The 21,008-nt window shown below is 40.4% G+C and overlaps 1 protein-coding gene across 2 annotated transcripts in view; it reads right to left on the bottom strand.

Annotated features, from left to right (window-relative positions):
- Nucleotides 1-21,008, bottom strand: part of ABTB1 (ankyrin repeat and BTB domain containing 1) — a 52,982-nt gene that overhangs the window by 15,215 nt on the left and 16,759 nt on the right. For both annotated transcript variants that reach the window (XM_077325398.1, XM_077325397.1), the window contains exons 8-10: nt 17,360-17,475; nt 8,558-8,656; nt 4,506-4,673 (exon numbers count right to left, since the gene is read on the bottom strand). In XM_077325398.1, the coding sequence (XP_077181513.1) occupies nt 4,506-4,673; nt 8,558-8,656; nt 17,360-17,475 (383 nt within the window). The remainder of the gene's footprint in view (nt 1-4,505; nt 4,674-8,557; nt 8,657-17,359; nt 17,476-21,008) is intronic.

Genomic DNA, 21,008 nt, shown 5'->3' with positions numbered 1-21,008 from the left:
TAAAAGGCCATCTCTGACTCCTTTCTTTTGTTGATTGTTTTAATTGATTTCTTGTGTAATCTAGGTCTGCTGATTTAAGATTTACTATTCTTTGTCTATTCTTGGGTTTTAAATCAAATTCACAACCCAAATGTCGTCTACTGCTTGGTAGTATAAGTTTATCTTTGGAACTGCTGACCCTCCTCTCTTCTTCTCATAATATTTTAAAACGAATTATTGGTTGTATTCCAAATAAATTTATTTTATCTCTCTTTACCACTCTTTCTTCAATATGTATAGGTAGCATTTGGAATTTAAAAGAATTAGTTTTGTCAGTAATTCATTTTGCATGCAGAAGATCTTCCAGCCTCAAGATTTTTAATTTTTTTCCATCTTGACGATTCTGCTTATATCCAGGTCTTCTGATAATTCTTTTTATAAAATTATAGTTTTGTCCAGTCAAATTTTTCCTCATATTTAATGGAACCAGTGGCTATTTTACATTCTATATTCTTTATAATATCTTCTTGTGTTAATAATTTCTTTATCATTTTTGTTTTCTTCTTGTTGATTTTATATCCTGAGAAGGATCCAAGTTCTTCCGCTTGTTCCATTATGTACTGTAACAAGTTTAATGGATCCAAGACTATAAGAACTACATGGTCTGCATCACTTTTCATTTTAAATATTACAACATTCACTTTTATCCCTTTGATTCTTGTGTCTCGTCTGATCTTTGCTGCTGAAGTCTCTATTGCTAAGATAAATTATAGGGGTGACAAAAGACATCACCGGCATGATTCTTTTTCAACTGAAATTACTTCTGTTAATTTTCCATTTATTACAATCTTTGCTTGTTGGTTTGAGCATATATCTTGAATCCAGTTCCAGAATCCAGGACAACAGCCCATATTTTGAAGTGCATTCAGTAGAAATGGCCATGTTAAATTATCAAATGCTTTCTCTGCATCCAGAAATAAAAATGCTGCTTTCTGTCTTTGCTTGTTCACAAATTTGATTGCATCTATTATGAATAATACATTATCTCATATACATCTTTGGTAGAAATCATATATTTTCTTTCATATACCTCTTTAGTGTATTAAATTTGGCATACATTTTATTAGCCTTTCTTCCATTACGGTGCCAAAGATCTTATAACTGACATTCAGAAGAGACACAGATATATATCATTGTGGCAGTGTTGTATTGCTGCCTTCTTTATATATTAAATATATATGTTTTGCCATGTTGCCTCTTGCCATGTTGAAGGTATTGTCCTTCCTTCATTTCTTATTCATAACTGCTTGTGATGGTAAAAAGAAGAAGAAGAGTTGGTTCTTATATGCCGCTTTTCTCTACCCGAAGGAGGCTCAAAGCAGCTTACATTCACCTTCCCTTTCCTCTCCCCACAACAGACACCCTGGGAGGTGGGTGAGGCTGAGAGAGCCCTGATATCACTGCTCGGTCAGAATTGCTTGATCAGTGCTGTGGCTGGCTGCATGTGGAGGACTGGGGAATCAAACCCGGCTCACCATATTGGAAGTCCACACTACACCAAACTGGCTCTCAATTTCTTTTTGATACATGGAGAGGCTTGCTATTTTTTTCTCTTTTTTTGGAAAGGAGTTGATCCAACTGCCCTAAGGCAGGCAACACTGGTTGTAGAGTGTAGCGGATATATCAAGAAATTACTTGTTGTAGATCTGTGAGTCTCATCAAGACAAAAAAATGTTTCTTGCTTAAGAATTAACAGTCAAACATTAATATACTATATACCAGTGGTCCCCAACCTTTTTATCACCGGGGACCAGTCAACGCTTGACAATTTTACTAAGGCCCGGGGGGGGGGGAGTAGTCTTTTGCTGAGGGACATCGCTGCCTGAGCCTCTGCTCCACTTGCTTTCCTGCCAGTGCCCCTGATCTTCCGCTGCCTGCTGGGGGCTGCTGCCAGCAGCAGCTGCGCAGTGCCCCACCAAGGGGGTGCCCCAGCCATGGTGGCCGCCGGAGAGCACCAAAGTGAGCCGGTGGCAGAGTGGCAGGGCAGCCTCCGAGGCATCAGCTGGGGAGGAGGACAAGGAGGAGCCACGGCCCGGTGCTGAATGATCCACGGACCTGTACTGGACCCCGGACCGGGGGTTGGGGACCACTGCTATATACACCTTTGCCATTTACACATTAACATTAAAACTTCTTCAAAATATTTGTGAGACATTGTTGTCACCCATCTGGGCCTTGTACTTTATACTTTTTCATATTTTTATTGGCTGGGAATGTATTGAATTCTTATTTAACAATTCTGTGTGTTCTGGGCATAAACTTTGTAGTCAAGATGTCTTTTTTCTTATTCCTTTTACTGAGACAGACCAATAAATTGTTCTTGTATTTTTTTTGTATATGTAATTTGACCTCCCTTCTTTACTTGCTATTACACTTTTTTCTTTCTCTTTCCCAAGATGCTAAGCCAAGTATCTACCAGGTTTGTTCACATGCTCAAAATATGTTTTAGAAATTTCAATTTTTCCTGTACCTCTTCCATTCTAACATATAGATTCAGGCGGGCATACATGTAGCAAAACAAAGTCTGAGTCCAGTGGCAATCCAGTGGCAGCTTTAACATTATCAAAGTTTATTATTCAAACTATAAACTTTTGTGCCCATGCACACTTTTCCAGAAACGTATTTCAAACATGTCTAATTAGCTTTTTTCTGACAGTGTGTATTTATTGTAGGGTTTTTTTGTATGTATGTGCGTGTGTGTTGTTGCTCCAAACTCTGGTATTTTTCGACCAGTATATCTTGGTTTATTCTGATTTTTCTTTTTTATTACAGATTCCTCTATTAAAGCTTTGCTTGCTTCCCAAATTGTAGCTGAAGTTATTCTTTCTGTATTTTTAAATTCAAGATCTTTTTTACAATTGCTTACTTCTAGTAAAAAGCATCATTTAGTTTTCATCTTCCTCTTAGTTTTCTGTTCCATTGGCAAACTACTTCTATAGGATTATGATCTGCAAATACCTTCAGCTGAATCTCTGCATTGTCTAGATTTTTTGTTAGACTTTTTGATATCTAGCACTTCTATTCTTGAATATGTTTGGTCTCTATCAGAAAAAATGCAAGATCTCTGTCTTTTGGGTGTTTGATCCTCCAGGTGTCTTCTAATTTCAGCATTTTCAAATATTGGAATGCATTTTTCAATAATTTCCCATAGAATTCCTAGATCTACCCTTCTTTGGACCTGGTACTCTGTTCATGTCTCCAAAAACCATCATACCTTCATCTTGAATTTCTAGCATAGTTTGGAAAAAAATTCTCAAAAAAATTAACTTTAGCATTGTTTGATGCATATATTGTTGGCAGCCTGCACACCCTGCCTTCTGGGAGTCTCATTTTTATTAAGATTAGATATTTCCCCTCTAGATCTCTTAATTCTTCTAATACTTCTAATTGTGAGTTGTTTCTATAAATGGCTACTCAGCACTTTTTTATATACTTTATTCATTATTTATGTGAGTTTCTTGTAGGCATAAAATTTCTGCATTTTCTTTTTAAGCTAGTTGAAAGTTTTCATACATTTTATGAGAAAGTTCAGTCCCTTGATATTTACTGATACTATTTTGAATTTATCTATTTTGTCCCAATGTTGATGCCATGACCATTACTTAAGTGATCTTTACTTTGAGTTGCTTGAAGATTTTCCTTCAGTTACTCTATGTAGATCCTCTGCTTGCAGTTATTCAGCCACTAGTTATCCTAATGATATCCTATCATTAACAGCCTTGTGATCATAATCCCTTTTACTGCATGGTTGATTGGTATTTACATCCACAGATTTCTCTATGAGCAAATTTTCATTGAGCATCAAAGCACTTTAATAGGAATCATATACTGAAACAAACTGCAAGTACTGCAGAGTCCCTATTAGACCCTGAACCTCACCCCCTCTCCCAAAGGCTCCAAACAAGACAACAGATCTCTACCTAGTTTACTAGTGGTGTGTTAGTGCTGCCACCTAGTGGCAGAGTGACCATACTTTATCTATAAGCTGGTACATACCCTGATGGAGCATCAATTCAATCACCAGGCGAGGCACACTAATTAAGAGAAGGTATTTTTGATGGGGAAAGTTCAATGCTACCAGTGACATTTAGGAACGGCTGCACTGAAGAACTATAAACAAACCATTATTTGAGCTTAAAGTAAAATACGAGTAAGGGATGGGTCGATGGGGCTTATCCTGGTAAACAAAAAGATAGGAAAATGACTTTTAATGAAAAAATGAGGAGCTAATGAAATGTTACAGTCATTTATGTAGTCAGTTATTGGAATGAAACGACTTGACAAACAAAATATGATGTTTTTAGCTCTCCGTTGGGACACCCACAAGAGTCCACACAAACTTAACCCAACTGTTGATCCGTAGACTGTTTTATCAAGTCAATACGATAAGCAACAAAAAGACACAATGCACTTCTCCTACAATCTCAACCAAAGTGAACATTCAGAAAACTCCATGGAAGACTCACCTCTGTGTCATCGCTGTAGATGTAATAGAGAACTCGGATAAAGATCTCTTCTGAAATGTTATGAAGTGTAACCACCGGGATGCTGGGCTGAGTTTGCAGCTCCTCACTTTCAGAGAAGTGATCCTCTAGGAGGGCTTTGAAGTAGTCACTGCGGCCACAGAAAAAAGCCTACAAAGCAAGTGGAAAACAGGCCTGATAGAGCAGGAATAACTTTGTGGAGGGATCCACTGGGATGGGAATTCAGTGGGAGTCCTTAGAACAGTATGCTATATCTGATTGTGTAGGGATGGCCCACACACAAATTGTCAAATCCATGCAACAGGGCCAGGCAAAACCCTCTTGTAAGGCTCTGCAAATCCAGAAGAACCAGCCAGTTTGCAAAAGGATAGAGTTTGGATGCCATTCTGAGTTGGCAGCCCAAAATATTATGTGAAAAATGGCAAGGCAGCATTGGTAGTCAGAAAAGAAGGGTAGCAATGATTGAAGGAAAACTTTGAAGCAAAGTGCAGAAAGTTCTTTCCTTTTGGGGGGGCATAGGGAGTGGAGATAAACTGCTCATACCCCCCTCCACATCACAAACAAGAGAACTATGAACGGAAACATGATTCTTTAAAATTCAGAGGCAATGAAATTCAGTCTCACTAGTAGTGGTAGGCCAAGGGTAATCTTTTCTACCCTCCAACCATGACTGGACTGGGTAGTTTCCCCATAGTGCTGAATTTCAGTGCTTCTGAGTTTAAAGAGCTGTAGAAATGTGGCTTTCAGGTTACACAAGCTCCAAAATTCAGTTCCAATGAGAAGCTGTTCTATAGGGCCGAAATGAGGGAGATGGGGTAGGTAAGGAATCTTCTTCTTGCCCTTCAAACTCAAAGCCCAGACCTATAGGGCTGAATTTTAGCTCTTCATAGTTTAGAGACAGCTTGCTATTTCTCTAATTTATAAATAGAAACACAGATCTTTAAATCTCTATTGTCCTGCAAGTAAGAACCAAGCAAAATACTATGGATGGTTTCCAACTTGCTCTTCGTGATGCCCATAATTCATGCCCCATCCTACACTGCCAATATATGAAGAATTTAAGGGCTAGTCAAGGAAGGAACGTGCAGTTAGACATTTTAGAAAATATCACTGACTCTGCATCTATATACATAGACATGCCCTCTTTTTTCTTTTCTTTTTTGATGCTCATCCTCTTTTGGACTCTTTTTAAAAACTGATGAAAATGTTCTCTCTTATTGTTGTGAGGCACAGTCTATTTTGCATTACACTCCCTAGTAGAGACAAGCTTCAGTTTTACCATCTAGTTTGTATTTTGAATAGGACCTCCTATTTAAAAAATGTCTTAGACCTGTAGGCTGCTTTGTTCCATCTCCTTGACTCCTCCCCTCTCCATAGCAATTACACATAGTCCCTGCCCACCGTGAGGAAGTGCAGGGGTCCTGGACTTAGCAGCGACTCATGACTGGAAACTGGTCACATGTTTTTAGATGCCTGGCATAAAATAAGCTGATACAATGTTTGGGTTCTCTAGCTCCTGCCTGTGTGTGAGAGAGAACTGAGGGCCTCACTTTCTTTTCCCGAATGCTTTGTGTTCTTGTGCTCATTAGAAGAAGAAGAAGAAGAAGAAGAAGAAGAAGAAGAAGAAGAAGAAGAAGAAGAAGAGTTGGTTCTTATATTAAATTACAATTTAATCAGGCGGAAGCTGTGCTTAACTGGATGCTTTTTAAAAATGAAATTGCCCTTTCGAAGTATTTTGTTGCATACACACAGCTTATCTTCAGTCACGCGGGCAAAATCTTTGTGCTGTGCTGGCAGCTGCTCTTAAACAACTGTTTGAAAAACCAGTCAGCTAATCAGTTCTCCAGTGGCCAGGAAGACCTGCTGGGCATAAGCCCCATCTGGTCCTGCCTGCCTGGGAACCAGCGTGGTGTCGTGGTTAAGAGTGGTGGCCTCTAATTGGGAAAACCGAGTTTGAGACCCCGCTCCTCCACATGCAGCCAGCTGGGTGACCTTGGGCCAGTCACAGTTTTCTCAGAGCTCTCTCAGCCCCACCTGCTTCAAAGGGTGTCTACTGTGAGGAAAGGAAGGGAAAGGTATTTGGTAAGCTTTGGGACTCCTTTGGTTAGTGAAGAGAGGGGTATAAAAAAACAGTTCTTCTATTTCCTAAAAAATCTTGGTATGCACCATGCACACCACATTGGAAACCGCTGTTTGAGGCTACACTTGCCAGGTATACACAGTACATGTACTTCATCACTATTCCTTCTTATTATTAGATTACTACAAGAGTTCACCAATGTTACACACCTTCAAATGACAAACTGTATAGAGTAAGATCACCCACAACAAAGGCAGCAAGCACTGAATAGGAAAGGGACAGAAAGAATAACCAACTTTGTCCACAAAGATTTAAATCCAACTTGTTCAGGGCATAAAATATGAGACATCCCAAGTAGTCTGATTCATTGACAGCAGAGTTACAGCCTTCTAAGTCTACTGGCTTCAATGGATTCAGAAAGGTGTTACTCTGCTTGTAATTGCACCATGTAACACTGGCTATAAGAATCTGAATTTTAGACACCCCCCCTCCCCCAGTTTCCATTATGAGACTGCTGATTGGCTGGCTGCAAAGCTTTTACTTTCTAATGTGAGGCACTACACAGTAATTTTTAGAAGCATGCTCCACTTCTATAGCTCACAGCCAAGCATGGTAAAAAAAGTAATCCCTTCCAGCTTTTTCAGGCTTGTAAAGCGATGGAGACATAATCTATTATTCTGAAACAGGAAACAAATTGAAGACTGACTCTCAGGGCAGATTTCCCCTTTCTGCAATTTACATATGCCCACAACGCTAATCAGCATCAAAGTTCTGGATATTTGTATTAGTCAGCGCAGTCACCAGTTCAGCAGATGCACACAGCAATTTTCTCCTCAGTCAGGTGGAAGCTCATGCCATATGGTTGGATCCCTACCACAGGGAACATCACATTTTCATGACACTGCAGTGGCATGGTTGGGAAAGAGCCACCACCCCTTAGCAAAACTGGAAAGCCATTTAACGGCGAATCTTTGGAAGAACTGACTCTGTTAGAATAAGTTCTAGAAGAAAACATAACAGGGTTTTTGTTTGTTTTGTTTTGATGGATCTAGCCTTATTTCATGTGATTTTCCTAGCAGGCAGATTACAGGAGTTCTGCCCTGGCAGTTTACAAATTAAGGTTTCACTGCATCTGATATTACTTACTAGTAGAAGGAACTTACTTATGAAGGGCAAACAAACCCAGGATGGGATTTATGGGGATTTTCTTTAAAGTTTCCCCCCTCTCTTCTAAATTAGACATGAAGCAAGAAAAAAAAATACCTACTAGTCATTTGGTTGAGGCCACCATTAACTATTTATGCCCCCCTCCAGCCAAACAACTGAACCTCCTTCATCCTCCACTTTATGCCTGGCCGTGGTTTATCTGGCAGGCTAGTGGTGCTGGAGACAGATGTTTAGTACTGGTTTTAATGTGTTTCAATTTTATATCTGTATGGGTTTTTAATCCTATTGATGTGAGCTGTCCCAAGACCTCTGGAGAGGGGTGGCATACAAGTCAAACAAACAAGCAAACAAATAGACTCTTTTGGAATTGTAAAGGGAATATCACAATAGCCTGCCTACCAACATCAAGACATCACTCTCCTAGCATTCCACAAACTATGAAAAACTGAATTAGTTGAGAGGGCTTTTTCATGCAGGTAACAGGTAAACAGTTCTGAAAGATGACTGCCAAAGGGACAATGACTGTGGATTATACTAGTGTGTATAGTACATACTGTCTGTTGCTATAAATATGATATTATTATATTATTATATAAGTCCTGCATTGTTTAACATGTCTTGTTAATGCTTGGGTTTTGTTTCAGTTCTGTTTACAAACATCTGCTTGGTTTCAGATTTCTGCAGTCTAAATACTATTGTACTGGTTATTGGATGTCCATTAAGAACTCATGATATATCTTACTGGATACAAGAAGGAAGGCCTGGTAGAATTAGTGGAAGTACATACCTTGTGGCACAAGAAATTGTAGTCCGCCACTCGGAAACACACATCAGCACAGCTGTTGAAGCTGTCAATGTTGTCAAAAGGCAACTCTCCAAAACCCACCTAAAATAAAAAGGAAAAACAAAAGAAAGACCTTAAATAAATCTCTGATCAGTTCCTCTTCAGAAAGATCCTGTACCCAAGATGCATTTCATGTCACCAGCCCTCTTACAAGGAAATCAATCCTATTATTTTATATTCAAACAATAAATCCTGAAACATTCTCACAACTCCTAGTATGCTGGGTGCTGAAGGCTTGCCAACTTTCCAAAAACTCCAGTAACTTTATTATTTTAGAACACCTGATAGCATAGAGAGGTATCAGAGGAAGGACCTGGTCCTTTAGCTAAGAGCACAAGGTTTATATGGCCATGTAACATGAAAGAAAGACAAAATGCTTTTAGAGATGCAGGTACAGCCTTCAAGAGTGGCAACTGCTAAAGGCTTCCTACAGCAGATACATCTCTTTAAAACCTTGTCAGCCTACCACCAATGCATGAAGCATAGCAAAAAAATCTACAGAGTAGGGCCTTAGCTCACTGCTGTAATATCCAACACTGTACCCATGTTTTCTACATGAGCAACTCAAATATATATCTCATGTAAACATTAGCAATTTCATTACATGCCCGGAAGACACTTAGCATTTTCTAAGCTGCAAGAACATTTAAGCACTGACTTTAGGAAAGTTTGGTTGTGGAACTAAGGCTGCAAACTCTGGTTTACGAAATATGTGGAAACTGTGGTGGAGGATTTGGGGAGGAAAGGGACTTCAATGGGTATAATGCCATAGAGTCCACCTTCCGAACTGATCTGATCTCCTTCACCTGAAGATCAGCTATAATAGCAGGAGATCTCCAGTTGCCACTTGGAGGTTGGCAACCCTAGGTAGAAAAATGACTATTTTTGTAAGCCAGTCTAAGCACTACCAGGTGAAATAAGGGTTCGTAACCTGGAGTACCACAATAAATCAGTAAGTTATTTTCCTTCCACATTGCATTAGTTACATTTCATAAATAATTAACTGTAGAAAATTGAAGTTATTTTATAACACGTGTGCTTTGATTCCAGAGCTTTTTTACATTAAAGAAGAAAATAGGGGCAGAAAGTCAAAATTGTATAGTTTAAGACAGTGTACAGCAGACAATGTAAAAGGTCAAACTTCATTTTAAAGTAAATGTCAAAGTCTGCAACTAATGTGTCATCTGGAGAACACCAGTTAGTTTCTCTGTCCCACACAAAGCAGTCATGCTCCCAAAACTCAGAATTCTCTGCAAAATGGCAACATTAAAAATGAAGGCCATGCTCCATGGGTACATGTGCCTGTGTGCACACATGGCCACATACGGCCTCCCTCATTGCCTATTAAATTAACTAGTGGACTTTTGATTAACTGATTAAAAGCTCACCAAATCAAAACATCACTGGAAACATGGATGACCCTCTTCCACTCCTGAAATACTGATAAAGTACGCCACTATTGATATGTATTTAAATGATTTTAATGTGAATGTTAACTGTTTTTTCATGATTTTAACAATGATGTACCTTGTCTTTTATCCCTGTAAGCCACCCTGAGCCTCCGGGGAAGGGCAGCACAGAAATAGAATATAAATAAAAATGAGGATGAAGAAGATGAATATCCAGGGTTGGTTTGTTTCTTCACAACTGCTTTTTCAAAAGATGTCCCCAAATCATCTATTTTATTTATAGTCAGCCTTTCCCTTCAGTCAGAACCTAATAGCAGCTGACATTGTTCTCTCCTCCGCTTATCCTCCTCACATCCACCTTTTCAGGCAGGGATAAATAGACCAGGGGTAGTCAACCTGTGGTCCTCTAGATGTTCATGGACTACAAGTCCCATGAGCCCATGCCAGCATTTGCTGGCAGGGGCTCATGGGAATTGTAGTCCATGAACATCTGGAGGACCACAGGTTGACTACTCCTGAAATAGAGTACACAGGCCAATGCTTGAGGGGAGGGGGGCAGCTGTGAACATCTTCTCTCCTTCATTTAAAAAACCTTTCACAGCTAATGTAACTCAGTTGTACAGTCTCCTGGCACACTGGCAGAGCTGAGTATGGTAAATTAATGGAAAACAGGAGAAGAGTAACCATGTGAAGTAGCTACGGTTTGAGTACTGCTAGCAATATGAATAAGGCAAGAGGTAACAGCACAGTTTTTGGTCTTTTCATACCAGAACACGCTAGGTTCTTTTCCAAATGTCACATTTAACGAGGTCAAATGGAATAAATTCCTAGTTTTAATTTTGAGAGTTGTGTGATCTACAGGAAACCAGGTGTTACCAAGATTTTAAGGGCTTTAGTTCTTGAAGAGATTAGCTGAGGCAGAAGTGAGCCTCAGAAGTGAGCAAATGTCACCCATTAGCTATGGCACAGAGCATCAATACAGAAAACTTAATTAGAAACAAAGGACATGGCAAGAGAGTATATATACCTCATCAGCACATCAAAATTTCTCCAAATAACTTTAAGCTTTGGGATACCAACAGTCTTTAAAATGTAGCCATAACTTTAAACACACCTTCAAAGAAGAAGAATCAAAGAATCATAGAGTTGGAAGGGGCCATACAGGCCATCTAGTCCAACTAGCTCAATGCAGGATTAGCCCTAAGCATCCTAAAGCATCCAAGAAAAGTGTGTATCCAACCTTTGCTTGAAGACTGCCAGTGAAGACCTTCTACTGATTTAACTGGTAAGAGTAACTCCTGAAGTCTGTATCACATGAAGAGGCTGATGTGGATTTCTAATCCAGTCCCAACTGGCAACATAATTCCAAAACTATTCCAAGTTTTATCACCTACATGGCTACAGGGTAAATCCTGAATATGGATGGCAATTCCTATTAACAAGACAGAAACTCACAAGGAATGTTTGTACATTTTTCACTGGATAAAGGTAAAGGTATCCCTTGTGCAAGGACTGGGTCATGTCTGACCCTTGGGGTGACGCCCTCTAGCGTTTTCATGGCAGACTCAATAGGGGTGGTTTGCCAGTGCCTTCCCCAGTCATTACCGTTTACCCCCCAGCAAGCTGGGTACTCATTTTACCGACCTCGGAAGGATGGAAGGCTGAGTCAACCTTGAGCAGGCTGCTGGGACTGAACTCCCAGCCTCATGGGCAGAGCTTTTAGACTGCATGTCTGCTGCCTTATCACTCTGCGCCAGTATGTCACAAAATGCTGTGTTCCACAAAAATGCTCTTATGGTATCCAATACCCTATGAAAGAGTAGTCTTAGAAGTAATAGGATCTGGTACAGAAGGGACTAACAATACATCTTCTCTCTTCCCCCTCTTCTTTGAACCCTGGGCTCTGAAGGACTAAGGGGGGCTTTTTGCCATCAAACTACAGCCATGGTGATCTCACAGAGTGTTCTAGGCAAGAGATGTTCAGAGGTGGTTTGCCACTGCCTGCCTCCATGTTATGCCTGGCATTCCTTAGATGTTTTTTAGCCAAATACTTGGCAAGGCCTGTCGTATTTAGATTCTAACAAGGTTGGGCTAGCCTGAGCTACCTGGGTCAGGGGATGAATCATTACAAGGCATGAACTGAAAGCCAGAAATCCAAGAGGGCAGATACTAGGATGGTTAAAAGGTTTGCCCACAGACATTTCCAGGGTGAATACAGTGTTGTTCAGACGGCAAAACAGTGCCTGAAAAACCTGTAGCACCTTTGGCACAGCAGGAGCATTTTTCATCCTTTCAATCTCTCTTTCTTTAAGTAACTCCACTGCAGCTTGTGATGTGCAGCCTTTTTGGGAGGGGGATAAAATAAAATTATGTTACCCATTTGCTAAGAGCCTTGGAAGCATACAAGGCAACCGTTTCTGCTGCACATAGTACGTTTTCACATGTGTTTGCAAAAATAACCCACCCAATACCACCGATTTAACTGGGCCCTAGCCGAGACAGATATCAACCAGGATGAGTTCTCTGGCCAAGCCATTCAAATAACTGCTTGGAGTAACACAACAAGGAGGATGCTGAAACAGCACCAAAGCTTAGCACACTCCTGGTCACTGATGGTATTTCCTGGACCAACTAGGGCCAAGCCAAGCCACACTGCAGAGGCTCAGATACAGCCAGAGGTAGCACATGTAGCAACAGAGGTCTTTAAGTATTTGTAAGGTTGTCACTCAAGAGGAGGGCAGGGAGTGGTTCCTGTTGGCAGCAGAGCATAGGACTCGCAGTAATGGCTTTAAGCTACATACACAATAGTACCGGCTAGATATTAGGAAAACATTTTTCACAGAGTAGTTCAGCAGTGGAATCAGCTGCCTAAGGAGGTGGTGAGCTCCCCCTCACTGGCAGTCTTCAAACAGCAACTGGACAGATATTTTTCGTAGATGCTTTAGGCTGTTCCTGCATTGAGCAGGGGGCTGAATTAGATGGCCTGTATGGACCTTTCCGCTTTTATTACTCAGTGATTCTATGTGTACTTTGCTTGGGGTAACAAAAGGACCTGATATGGCCCCTGCTGCATTCCTGGCACCCAATGCTACCTTCCAACCCATTCACAAAAAGCCATTCATTCTGTGAAAGAAAAGGACCTACCAAATAAGCAGCACATTTTATGTATTATCAAATGTATAGCCTGCCACTCCCAGTTCAACTGGCTCATAGCAGTTAACATAGTAAAAAAACCAAAAAACTACAACAAAGCCGCACAAAACAGTGCCGAATATACTCGCATATAAGCCCCTTTTCAGCCCTTTTTTAAAGCTGAAAAAGTCTCCCTTGGCTTATATGCGGGTTTAAAAAAAAGCTACCAGACTAGACATGGGGATGGGGATGGGAGACAAGTATACTTAACTGAAGAAGCAGAGGCAGGAAGAAATACAGCAAGCCCGGGAGAGACAGTGGGAGGAGAGGAAAGAGCAGTCTCCGCCTTCCCCCTCACTGCCTTAATGAGGCTAACACGAGGCTAGTACGTGCTGCTGCTGCAGGAAACTCTGAAGCCTCTGTCTCAGAGGGAGAGCAGAGAGCAGGAGGAAATGCCCCTAAAGGAAGGAATGGAAAGTGGAGGAAACAGAACACCCGGCTAAGAAGAATTGGATAAGAAGAAGGATTGGATGTAAAAAGGCAAGAGGGGTCAGAGGGGAAGAGGGAGGAGGAGGGAAGAAAAGGAAAATAAGATGCTGCCCGGAAGGGAAGGGAAGGGAAGGGAAGGGAAGGGAAGGGAAAGGGAAGGGAAGGGAAGGGAAGGGAAGGGAAGGGAAGGGAAGGGAAGGGAAGGGAAGGGAAGGGAAGGGAAGGGAAGGGAAGGGAAGGGAAGGGAAGGGAAGGGAAGGGAAGGGAAGGGAAGGGAAGGGAAGGGAAGGGAAGGGAAGGGAAGGGAAGGGAAGGGGGTAAAGCCACTATCCAAACACCAGCCTCAGCTTATATGTGAGTCAATAAGGCTTTCCAGCATTCTGTGGTGGAATTAGGTGCCTCAGCTTATATGCAGTTCGGCTTATATGCAAGTATATACGGTATATGAAATTATCAAATATTTTATTCTCTTTTTTCTAATGTTGTAAAGCAGCAGGGGGAAAGAGGGGAAGAGAAGAACAAGTTTTATGTAACTGAATGCAGAATTCTGCAGCCCCTTTTAAAATACTGCTGTATTATGAACAACATAAAAATATTGAGGGCTTTGTGGGACATTCGGTTGCATGGGATTACAGCCAGAACTCAAATGTTATTTACTACACACAGATGCCATCAATAATTTCGCCTTTGTAATCTCTCAAATGTTAAGGGACAAACAGCATCTTATGCACAAGTTCACCATTATTTATCTTATTGCAAAACAGCATGTTAATTACTACAAAGCAAAAATGACCACCTAGACATGTCCCAGAACTCCCAGAGAGGGGGGGGGGGGAATATACAAGTATGAACCGATTGAGCTCACTAACACATCAGTAAGGGATGGAAAATACAAAATGATAATGTAGGAGAAAATACGGAAAAAACTATAATGATGCTATGGGGAATATTATACCTAACCTTGATTTTAAAAAGCTGACCGGTCCAAATATATTCAGACAGACAAGAAAGTTAGCTGTTCAATTAGAGATAACTGAAATTTGAACTCTCCAGGGTTCCCATTTAATCCAGGCTCTGAAACCTAGTTCAAAGAGTATACAGAAAAGGAATGTATGCTATGGCCTGCTTCTGTCTTGCTTAACCAAAGTCATATTGATAGGGGTATTGCCTGCACTAGTACTTTTAAGACCAACAAAGTTTTATTCAAGGTGTAACCTTTTGTGTGCATGCACACTTCAGATATCTGACAAAGTGTGCATACACATGAAAGCGGATACCTAGAAAAAAAATTTAGTTGGTCTTAAAGGTGCCACTGGGCTTGCACGTTGTTCTGCTGCTTCAGACCAACATGGCTACACACCTGAACCTGCACTAGTACTGAAACTAAAAGTTCAGGGCTATGTGTTAAATCAAAATAAGTGAAATGGGTAAAGTTTTTTCTGCCATACTTATTTCTCACTGAGATTCAAGGCAGATCACAAGATAGAAATAAACAGCATAAGACAGAACAGTACTAATAAGATTACAAAAAGTTAAGTAAACAAGGAGCAAAGTACATTCATGAATATATGTTTCTTTCTAAAATGAAGAGTGAAGATCTAACATCTGGTGGACTGCTGTGTGGAGTGGGGTTTAGGGGGGGATTGGGGACAGTGGGAGGGGTTTTTTAGATTGTTTTATGACTGTTGTGACCCGTCATGAGCCAGCTGTGCTGGGAATGGTGGAATATGTTATAATAAAATAAAAATTTTATAATAAAATAAAATAATCTGAAGAATTTATTTTTGTGTTTGATGTCTACACTGGGAGGGAGCATGGAACCAGCTGAACATATTAAAAGATTGACCTTCTTGTTCAAATTATCTAGGGGAAAAATTCTCTCTATCCTTGTAAGGTACACCCAAGCACAAAGGAAACCTGACATATGCCAAGTAAAAGTAAGTTAATACAATAAAGTCCATTTCTTATGGTGAATTTGCTGCAAGGAGTTTATTTTAAACACAGTAAAGCAATACACTTTATTAAACTGTCCAGATCTATAGCCCATAGGAATGCCTTAAAATGAGAAGAGTGTTCTTATTAGTTTACTTTTGCTGTGGATTCCGAAAGAAGGGAAGAATCAAATTAAAGCAAGGAGAGAGGGAAAAGATTTTACACTGAATTAAAATGACTCAAAACAAGAATAGTGATCAATATTGAATTCTGTTACAAGATACATGCATGGGGGAGAGGGGTGTTGATCCTTGCAGTTTTAAAAAGCTGGCAGATTATATAAATGAACAAGAGATTTAACCTGTACCACAGCACTGAGGAAGACCAAAGATCCAAAACCAAAAATCAAACCCCTAAGTCTAAGGGCAAACTGGATCAATATACTTAAATGCATATGACACACAACACTGTCTTATTGTTTTTCCAGTTTAATCTTCCTATAATTACAAGGTTACAAACTGTTTTCCTTTGAAACTGAAGATAAGGCCCCAGTTTATTTGAACCGCAACATGTAGCCCATAGAATTCCCATGTTGAATTACTGGGAGAGAAGTAGGAAAACCTGATTGCTGTTTTAGACTAGGCAAACCTTTTAGTACATGTGCTCTTGGAAAATCACATGACATCAGTGTTGGCTTGAGATAAAGAAAAAGGACAGAATCAAAACGCAGGCACAAGAAACATATGCAGATCAAAATGGCATCAAAAATTGAAGACTTTTTTTCAATATGAAAGAACAATGCTTCCCTGGAGAGAAAAATTAGCTATTGCTATTGCTTTTGAAGATTACCCTTGAAATGTGCTTGACTATAGGACTGATTTTCACATTATCTGCAATTCAACTGATTCTCTGATATCATGTTCAAGTTCACTTCTATTTTGCAACTACTTGCTCCAGCTTTATATAGCAAACAACAAGGAAAGAGGCAAAATATTCATAAGCTTGTCCATAAGAAAGGAAATAGTACCTTTCTTTATTACAGTCACCTCTTTTGGAGAGGGACCCCCTTCCTCTCATTTCCAGTTCTGCATCTAAAGTTCAGAACCACAACGCAAGCAGCATGCGCAGAGGTAGCCTAAAAGAACTCTTTCCTGCAGCAGAAGGTGTGCATGCATTTTAAAAATAGAAAAGCTGTAAGGGGATAGGGAGCAAAAGCAAGCGGATGATGCTTCATGCTTCCAAACAGGACTGGTATGCTGACGCTGTGGAAGCAGGAACTCTCTCAGCTCAACTGTAAGCAAATAGCATTTGGCAAGACATCTGCTGCAAACAGGCAGTCAGGATACTATGGTGAAGTAACCAAACCAAAATACAGGACAATATGGTGAAGTAACCAAAGAAAATAATAGACTAAGATCTCCTTTTCTTCAAAAAAATCACAATACAGCCAATCCTTTACTTCCATGTTCTTCCTCAGATGGGGAAATGCAAACTTTCATTACTCTTAGAAAGAGACATCCAGGAATATATCAACCTGTGGATAAGGAAACATCTGGAAAGTAAGGCTGATCTCTTAGCATAGATCATTACCATCCAACACAGTATGCTGAACAAGCTCTTTGGTCAGTCTGCACTATTACTACAAGGAAACAAAGAAACAAGCAACTACCAGGCCCAAAGACAGTGAAAAGAAGCAAAGAGTAGATTCACAAATCTCGTGGAAGCTCATCTACGAAGACCCAGGCAGCAGATGAACAACAAACAACAATTAAATGTTTCCTACCCTGAGTTCAGGTGGCAGGGCGCAGTCTGCTAGTAAAGCCAGGTCTTCCTGCAGCCGTGAGTTACCTGGGGGCTCAATCGTCAGCACCTTCACGCAGGTCCCTGGCTTGGAAGAAACTAGAAAAGGCAAACAAAAATCCAAAAAAAAAGAAGTATAGGATCCTGAACACACTATGGGAATGATCTGTCCATATTTTAAATTTTAAAGTCTTCACAAAATGTAAAGAATGACCTAAATCCTCTCTTGTATATATCGATCTTAGGAAAATGTATATCTTATTTTTTTAACTAGGGTGGTGGCAGATATGCACTATAGACTTCCTCCTTAAACCGACCCCATCGAAAAGTCCCAGTTATGGAAAGAGTATTTGGCAGCGCTGCCCTTCCAAGTTCATCCACAAGCCCGCTGCATTCAATCATGCATCTCTGGCCCAATACTTTAAGAGTGATGCGGGACAACATTACTGGGGGAGGGAGTGGGAGAAAAGCCAGGGGTAGGTGGGAAATACTTGCAAGCTACTCAGATGAATAAGCAACTTCACAGCTAAGGAATGTGCATCTACTGCACATTATCTTCTGGTTGTCATTGGATTGAACCAATATATTTTGTCAGACACCGATGTGCTATCATTACCACAGATTTTGGCTGCGTTTACCGGCAACCAAGAGAACTGAGCACTCACAAACAATGTTTAATAAAGAATACTTAAGTCACTCACATGCTTATAAAAGAATAAATCAGAAGATTACATGTACCAACTGGAAGCAAGAGTCTTCCCCAGAAAGCTATCCTTATGTAGCACTTGTAGAAAGCTTAAGGCACAGGTATTAAGAGGTGCATTTAGACACTGGGAACACACTTAATCTATTTTATTTAATTAATTAATTTATTTTTTTCCTGCATATTTGCATCTTCTTGATGTCCCACACCTGAGAAGAGCTTTTCTCCTGGCACGAATGAATGCTTTCCCCTCAAAGGTCTTAGAGGGAAGATTCCACCGTATCCCATACCATGCGAGACTCTGTCCTGACTCTGTCTCACACATTTTGTTAGATTGCCCCTTATATGAGCAGTTTCGGGATGACAGCTTTGTTGCTTTGCTGGGAAACAAGCCTTCTGTAAGTAAATCTATGACCTTGCAATTTCTGCTCTCTGACAAAGACCCAGAGGTAACCATTTTAGTTGCCAGCGTTTTAACTAAGATGCTTTTATTATATGCTGCCTACCTTGTATTTTATCTTTTATAGTTCATTTAATCATTTTAAGATCTGTTTGGTTATGTAACCCCATGGCCTATTTTATTATTTTGTTGAAATTTTAAACCCTATTTTTATATGTCTTATACATATTTTATGCCAATAAAAGGTTACTGACTGACTGATTTATTTCCTGCTACTCTCGGTGAAGCCAGCCCTTGGTGGGTTACAAAATAAAAATAAAAATACAAAGTCCCCTAAAACCCCGTTACAATTACAACAGTTAACAAAAATACCGAGTCCAACAACAAGCGTGGCGGCAAACCAACCTCAATATCCACTTTGTTTCCCACCTACCCCCGCTGGGTACTAGGGGAGAACTGCTGGCCACTGCTGTTAAATGCAGTGGCCGACAGATCTTCTCTCTGCACTGGCCTCAACCATAGACCTGGTGGAAGAGCTCCGTCTTACAGGCCCTGTGAAAAGTTGAAAGCTCCCGCAGCCACCAGATTTACCTTTTGAGGCCAATTAGGCACACATTGTAAGAGCCTCTTGTGGCGCAGAGTGGTAAGGCAGCCGTCTGAAAGCTTTGCCCATGAGGCTGGAAGTTCAATCCCAGCAGCCGGCTCAAGGTTGACTCAGCCTTCCATCCTTCCGAGGTCGGTAAAATGAGGACCCAGCTTGCTTGCTGGGGGGTAAACGGTAATGACTGGGGAAGGCACTGGCAAACCACCCCGTATTGAGTCTGCCATGAAAACGCTGGAGGGCGTCACCCCAAGGGTCAGACATGACTCGGTGCTTGCACAGGGGATACCTTTACCTTTTTAGGCACACATTGAATACAAAAAGATACAAAATGTCTTCCAGAGTGATCTGAATCACACCTTTGACACTTGGAAATAATTTCAAAGAAGGAAAAGGAGTGAGTAGGTAAGACTCAATTTGCCAATATACCTTACTTGATAAAGTAACAATCTGTATGTGTTATATCATTTCCAACAGGAGAAGCCCCTGAAGGTAGTCAGAAATGGTCAATTTTTAATCTACTGCAGCACTGATCTTTGGGTGAAATATTATTCTGTTATGCCCTGTCTTGTACTCCAACAATTTAGGAATTCTAAAAGTAGGTCACAATAAGTAAATGCATACAATAAAAAGTCCCAAGAGCACAGTTCACTTCAGCTATTGGTTGCACAATTCACCTCAGCCATAACCTCCCTGGATAGCCTTAGGCAAGCCAGCTTCTTGGTTGCATCTCTTACCCCCACCTGCAATCTGAGAGCAATATGTGACCCGCCTCATATTATTACTGCACCAATTCCAGAGAAGTGCTCCAAACATGCAAAGAGCAGTGTGATGAGAGCCAGTGCACCAAGCTGATGTAGGATTGATGCCTGGGAGACTGAGCGTCAAATCCTTACTCTACCATAAAGCTCAATGAGTAATCCTAGACCAGTCAGTTTGCCTAATCTACCACACCTCGTTGTTTTGAGGGTGAAAGGCGGAGAGGAAACCATATTTGTCACCCTCAGCTCTTTCCAGTAAAGACAGGAAAAAATGCTATAGATTATTTACCATACTGAGCCTATTTAAGAAAGGTAGGAATCACTCCCACTCTAAAGACCACAGACAAAAAAAGGTATCTCAATTGCTAGCAGTCATGCCCAACCTCTGGGGAACTGTCCAAAGCAAAACTAGACAGTTCACATTTGCATAAGCCCATGTATAAGTTCTAAAAGAGAACAGAACACTCTATCACAAAGGCAAGCACTGCTATACATTGTGACCACCAAGGCCCAAAGAAATGACTGGAAGCAAGCAAAAGATGACCTTCTGTACAATTCAGTAAGAAGCAAGGCTCCTCTCATTTTCTCTCTGAGGATTCAAGAAAATTAACTCTGTGACATAGACCTTTGAGGTAGAAGAGATTATTTAACGTGTGTCCGGTCACTAACCAACCAAGCTGACATGACATGGCTGGTGTCTACGACGACTCTATAGATTTACAAAAGTCTAGCACAGGAAGTAAAACTATGAGTCTTCAATGCCATGAAGGACATACAAGAATCAGTTCCATCTTGTGATTGGTTGCAGACATCACATGCATATTTTCAAGTGATTTCCATAACTATAAGGATTAACAAAAAAAATTTTAAGACGGGATTCCAGAACTGATATTAACTGCCAAAATAAATAAATATATACAAACAAAGAACAGCCTAAATTTCAACTCAATATGATAAAAAAGCATGTAAATCATGCAGCAGAAATTCTAAAATATTATGGGATTGCTTTCGAACAGAAGAGGTTAGGACAAAAATAAGAAGCACCATGAATAACTCAGCAGAGTAGAGTACATTGTGATCAATACCAAATCATTAACAAGCCGTCAGCTTTTATGATGAAATATTGATCCTGGCTTGTAATTATTATATCAAGTTATTCATGTGATT

This window comes from Paroedura picta, chromosome 3, assembly GCF_049243985.1.
Source record: "Paroedura picta isolate Pp20150507F chromosome 3, Ppicta_v3.0, whole genome shotgun sequence".
NCBI lineage: Eukaryota > Metazoa > Chordata > Lepidosauria > Squamata > Gekkonidae > Paroedura > Paroedura picta.
The sequence above is the reverse complement of the archived record's forward strand: the minus strand, read 5'-3'. Positions and strand labels throughout refer to the sequence as shown.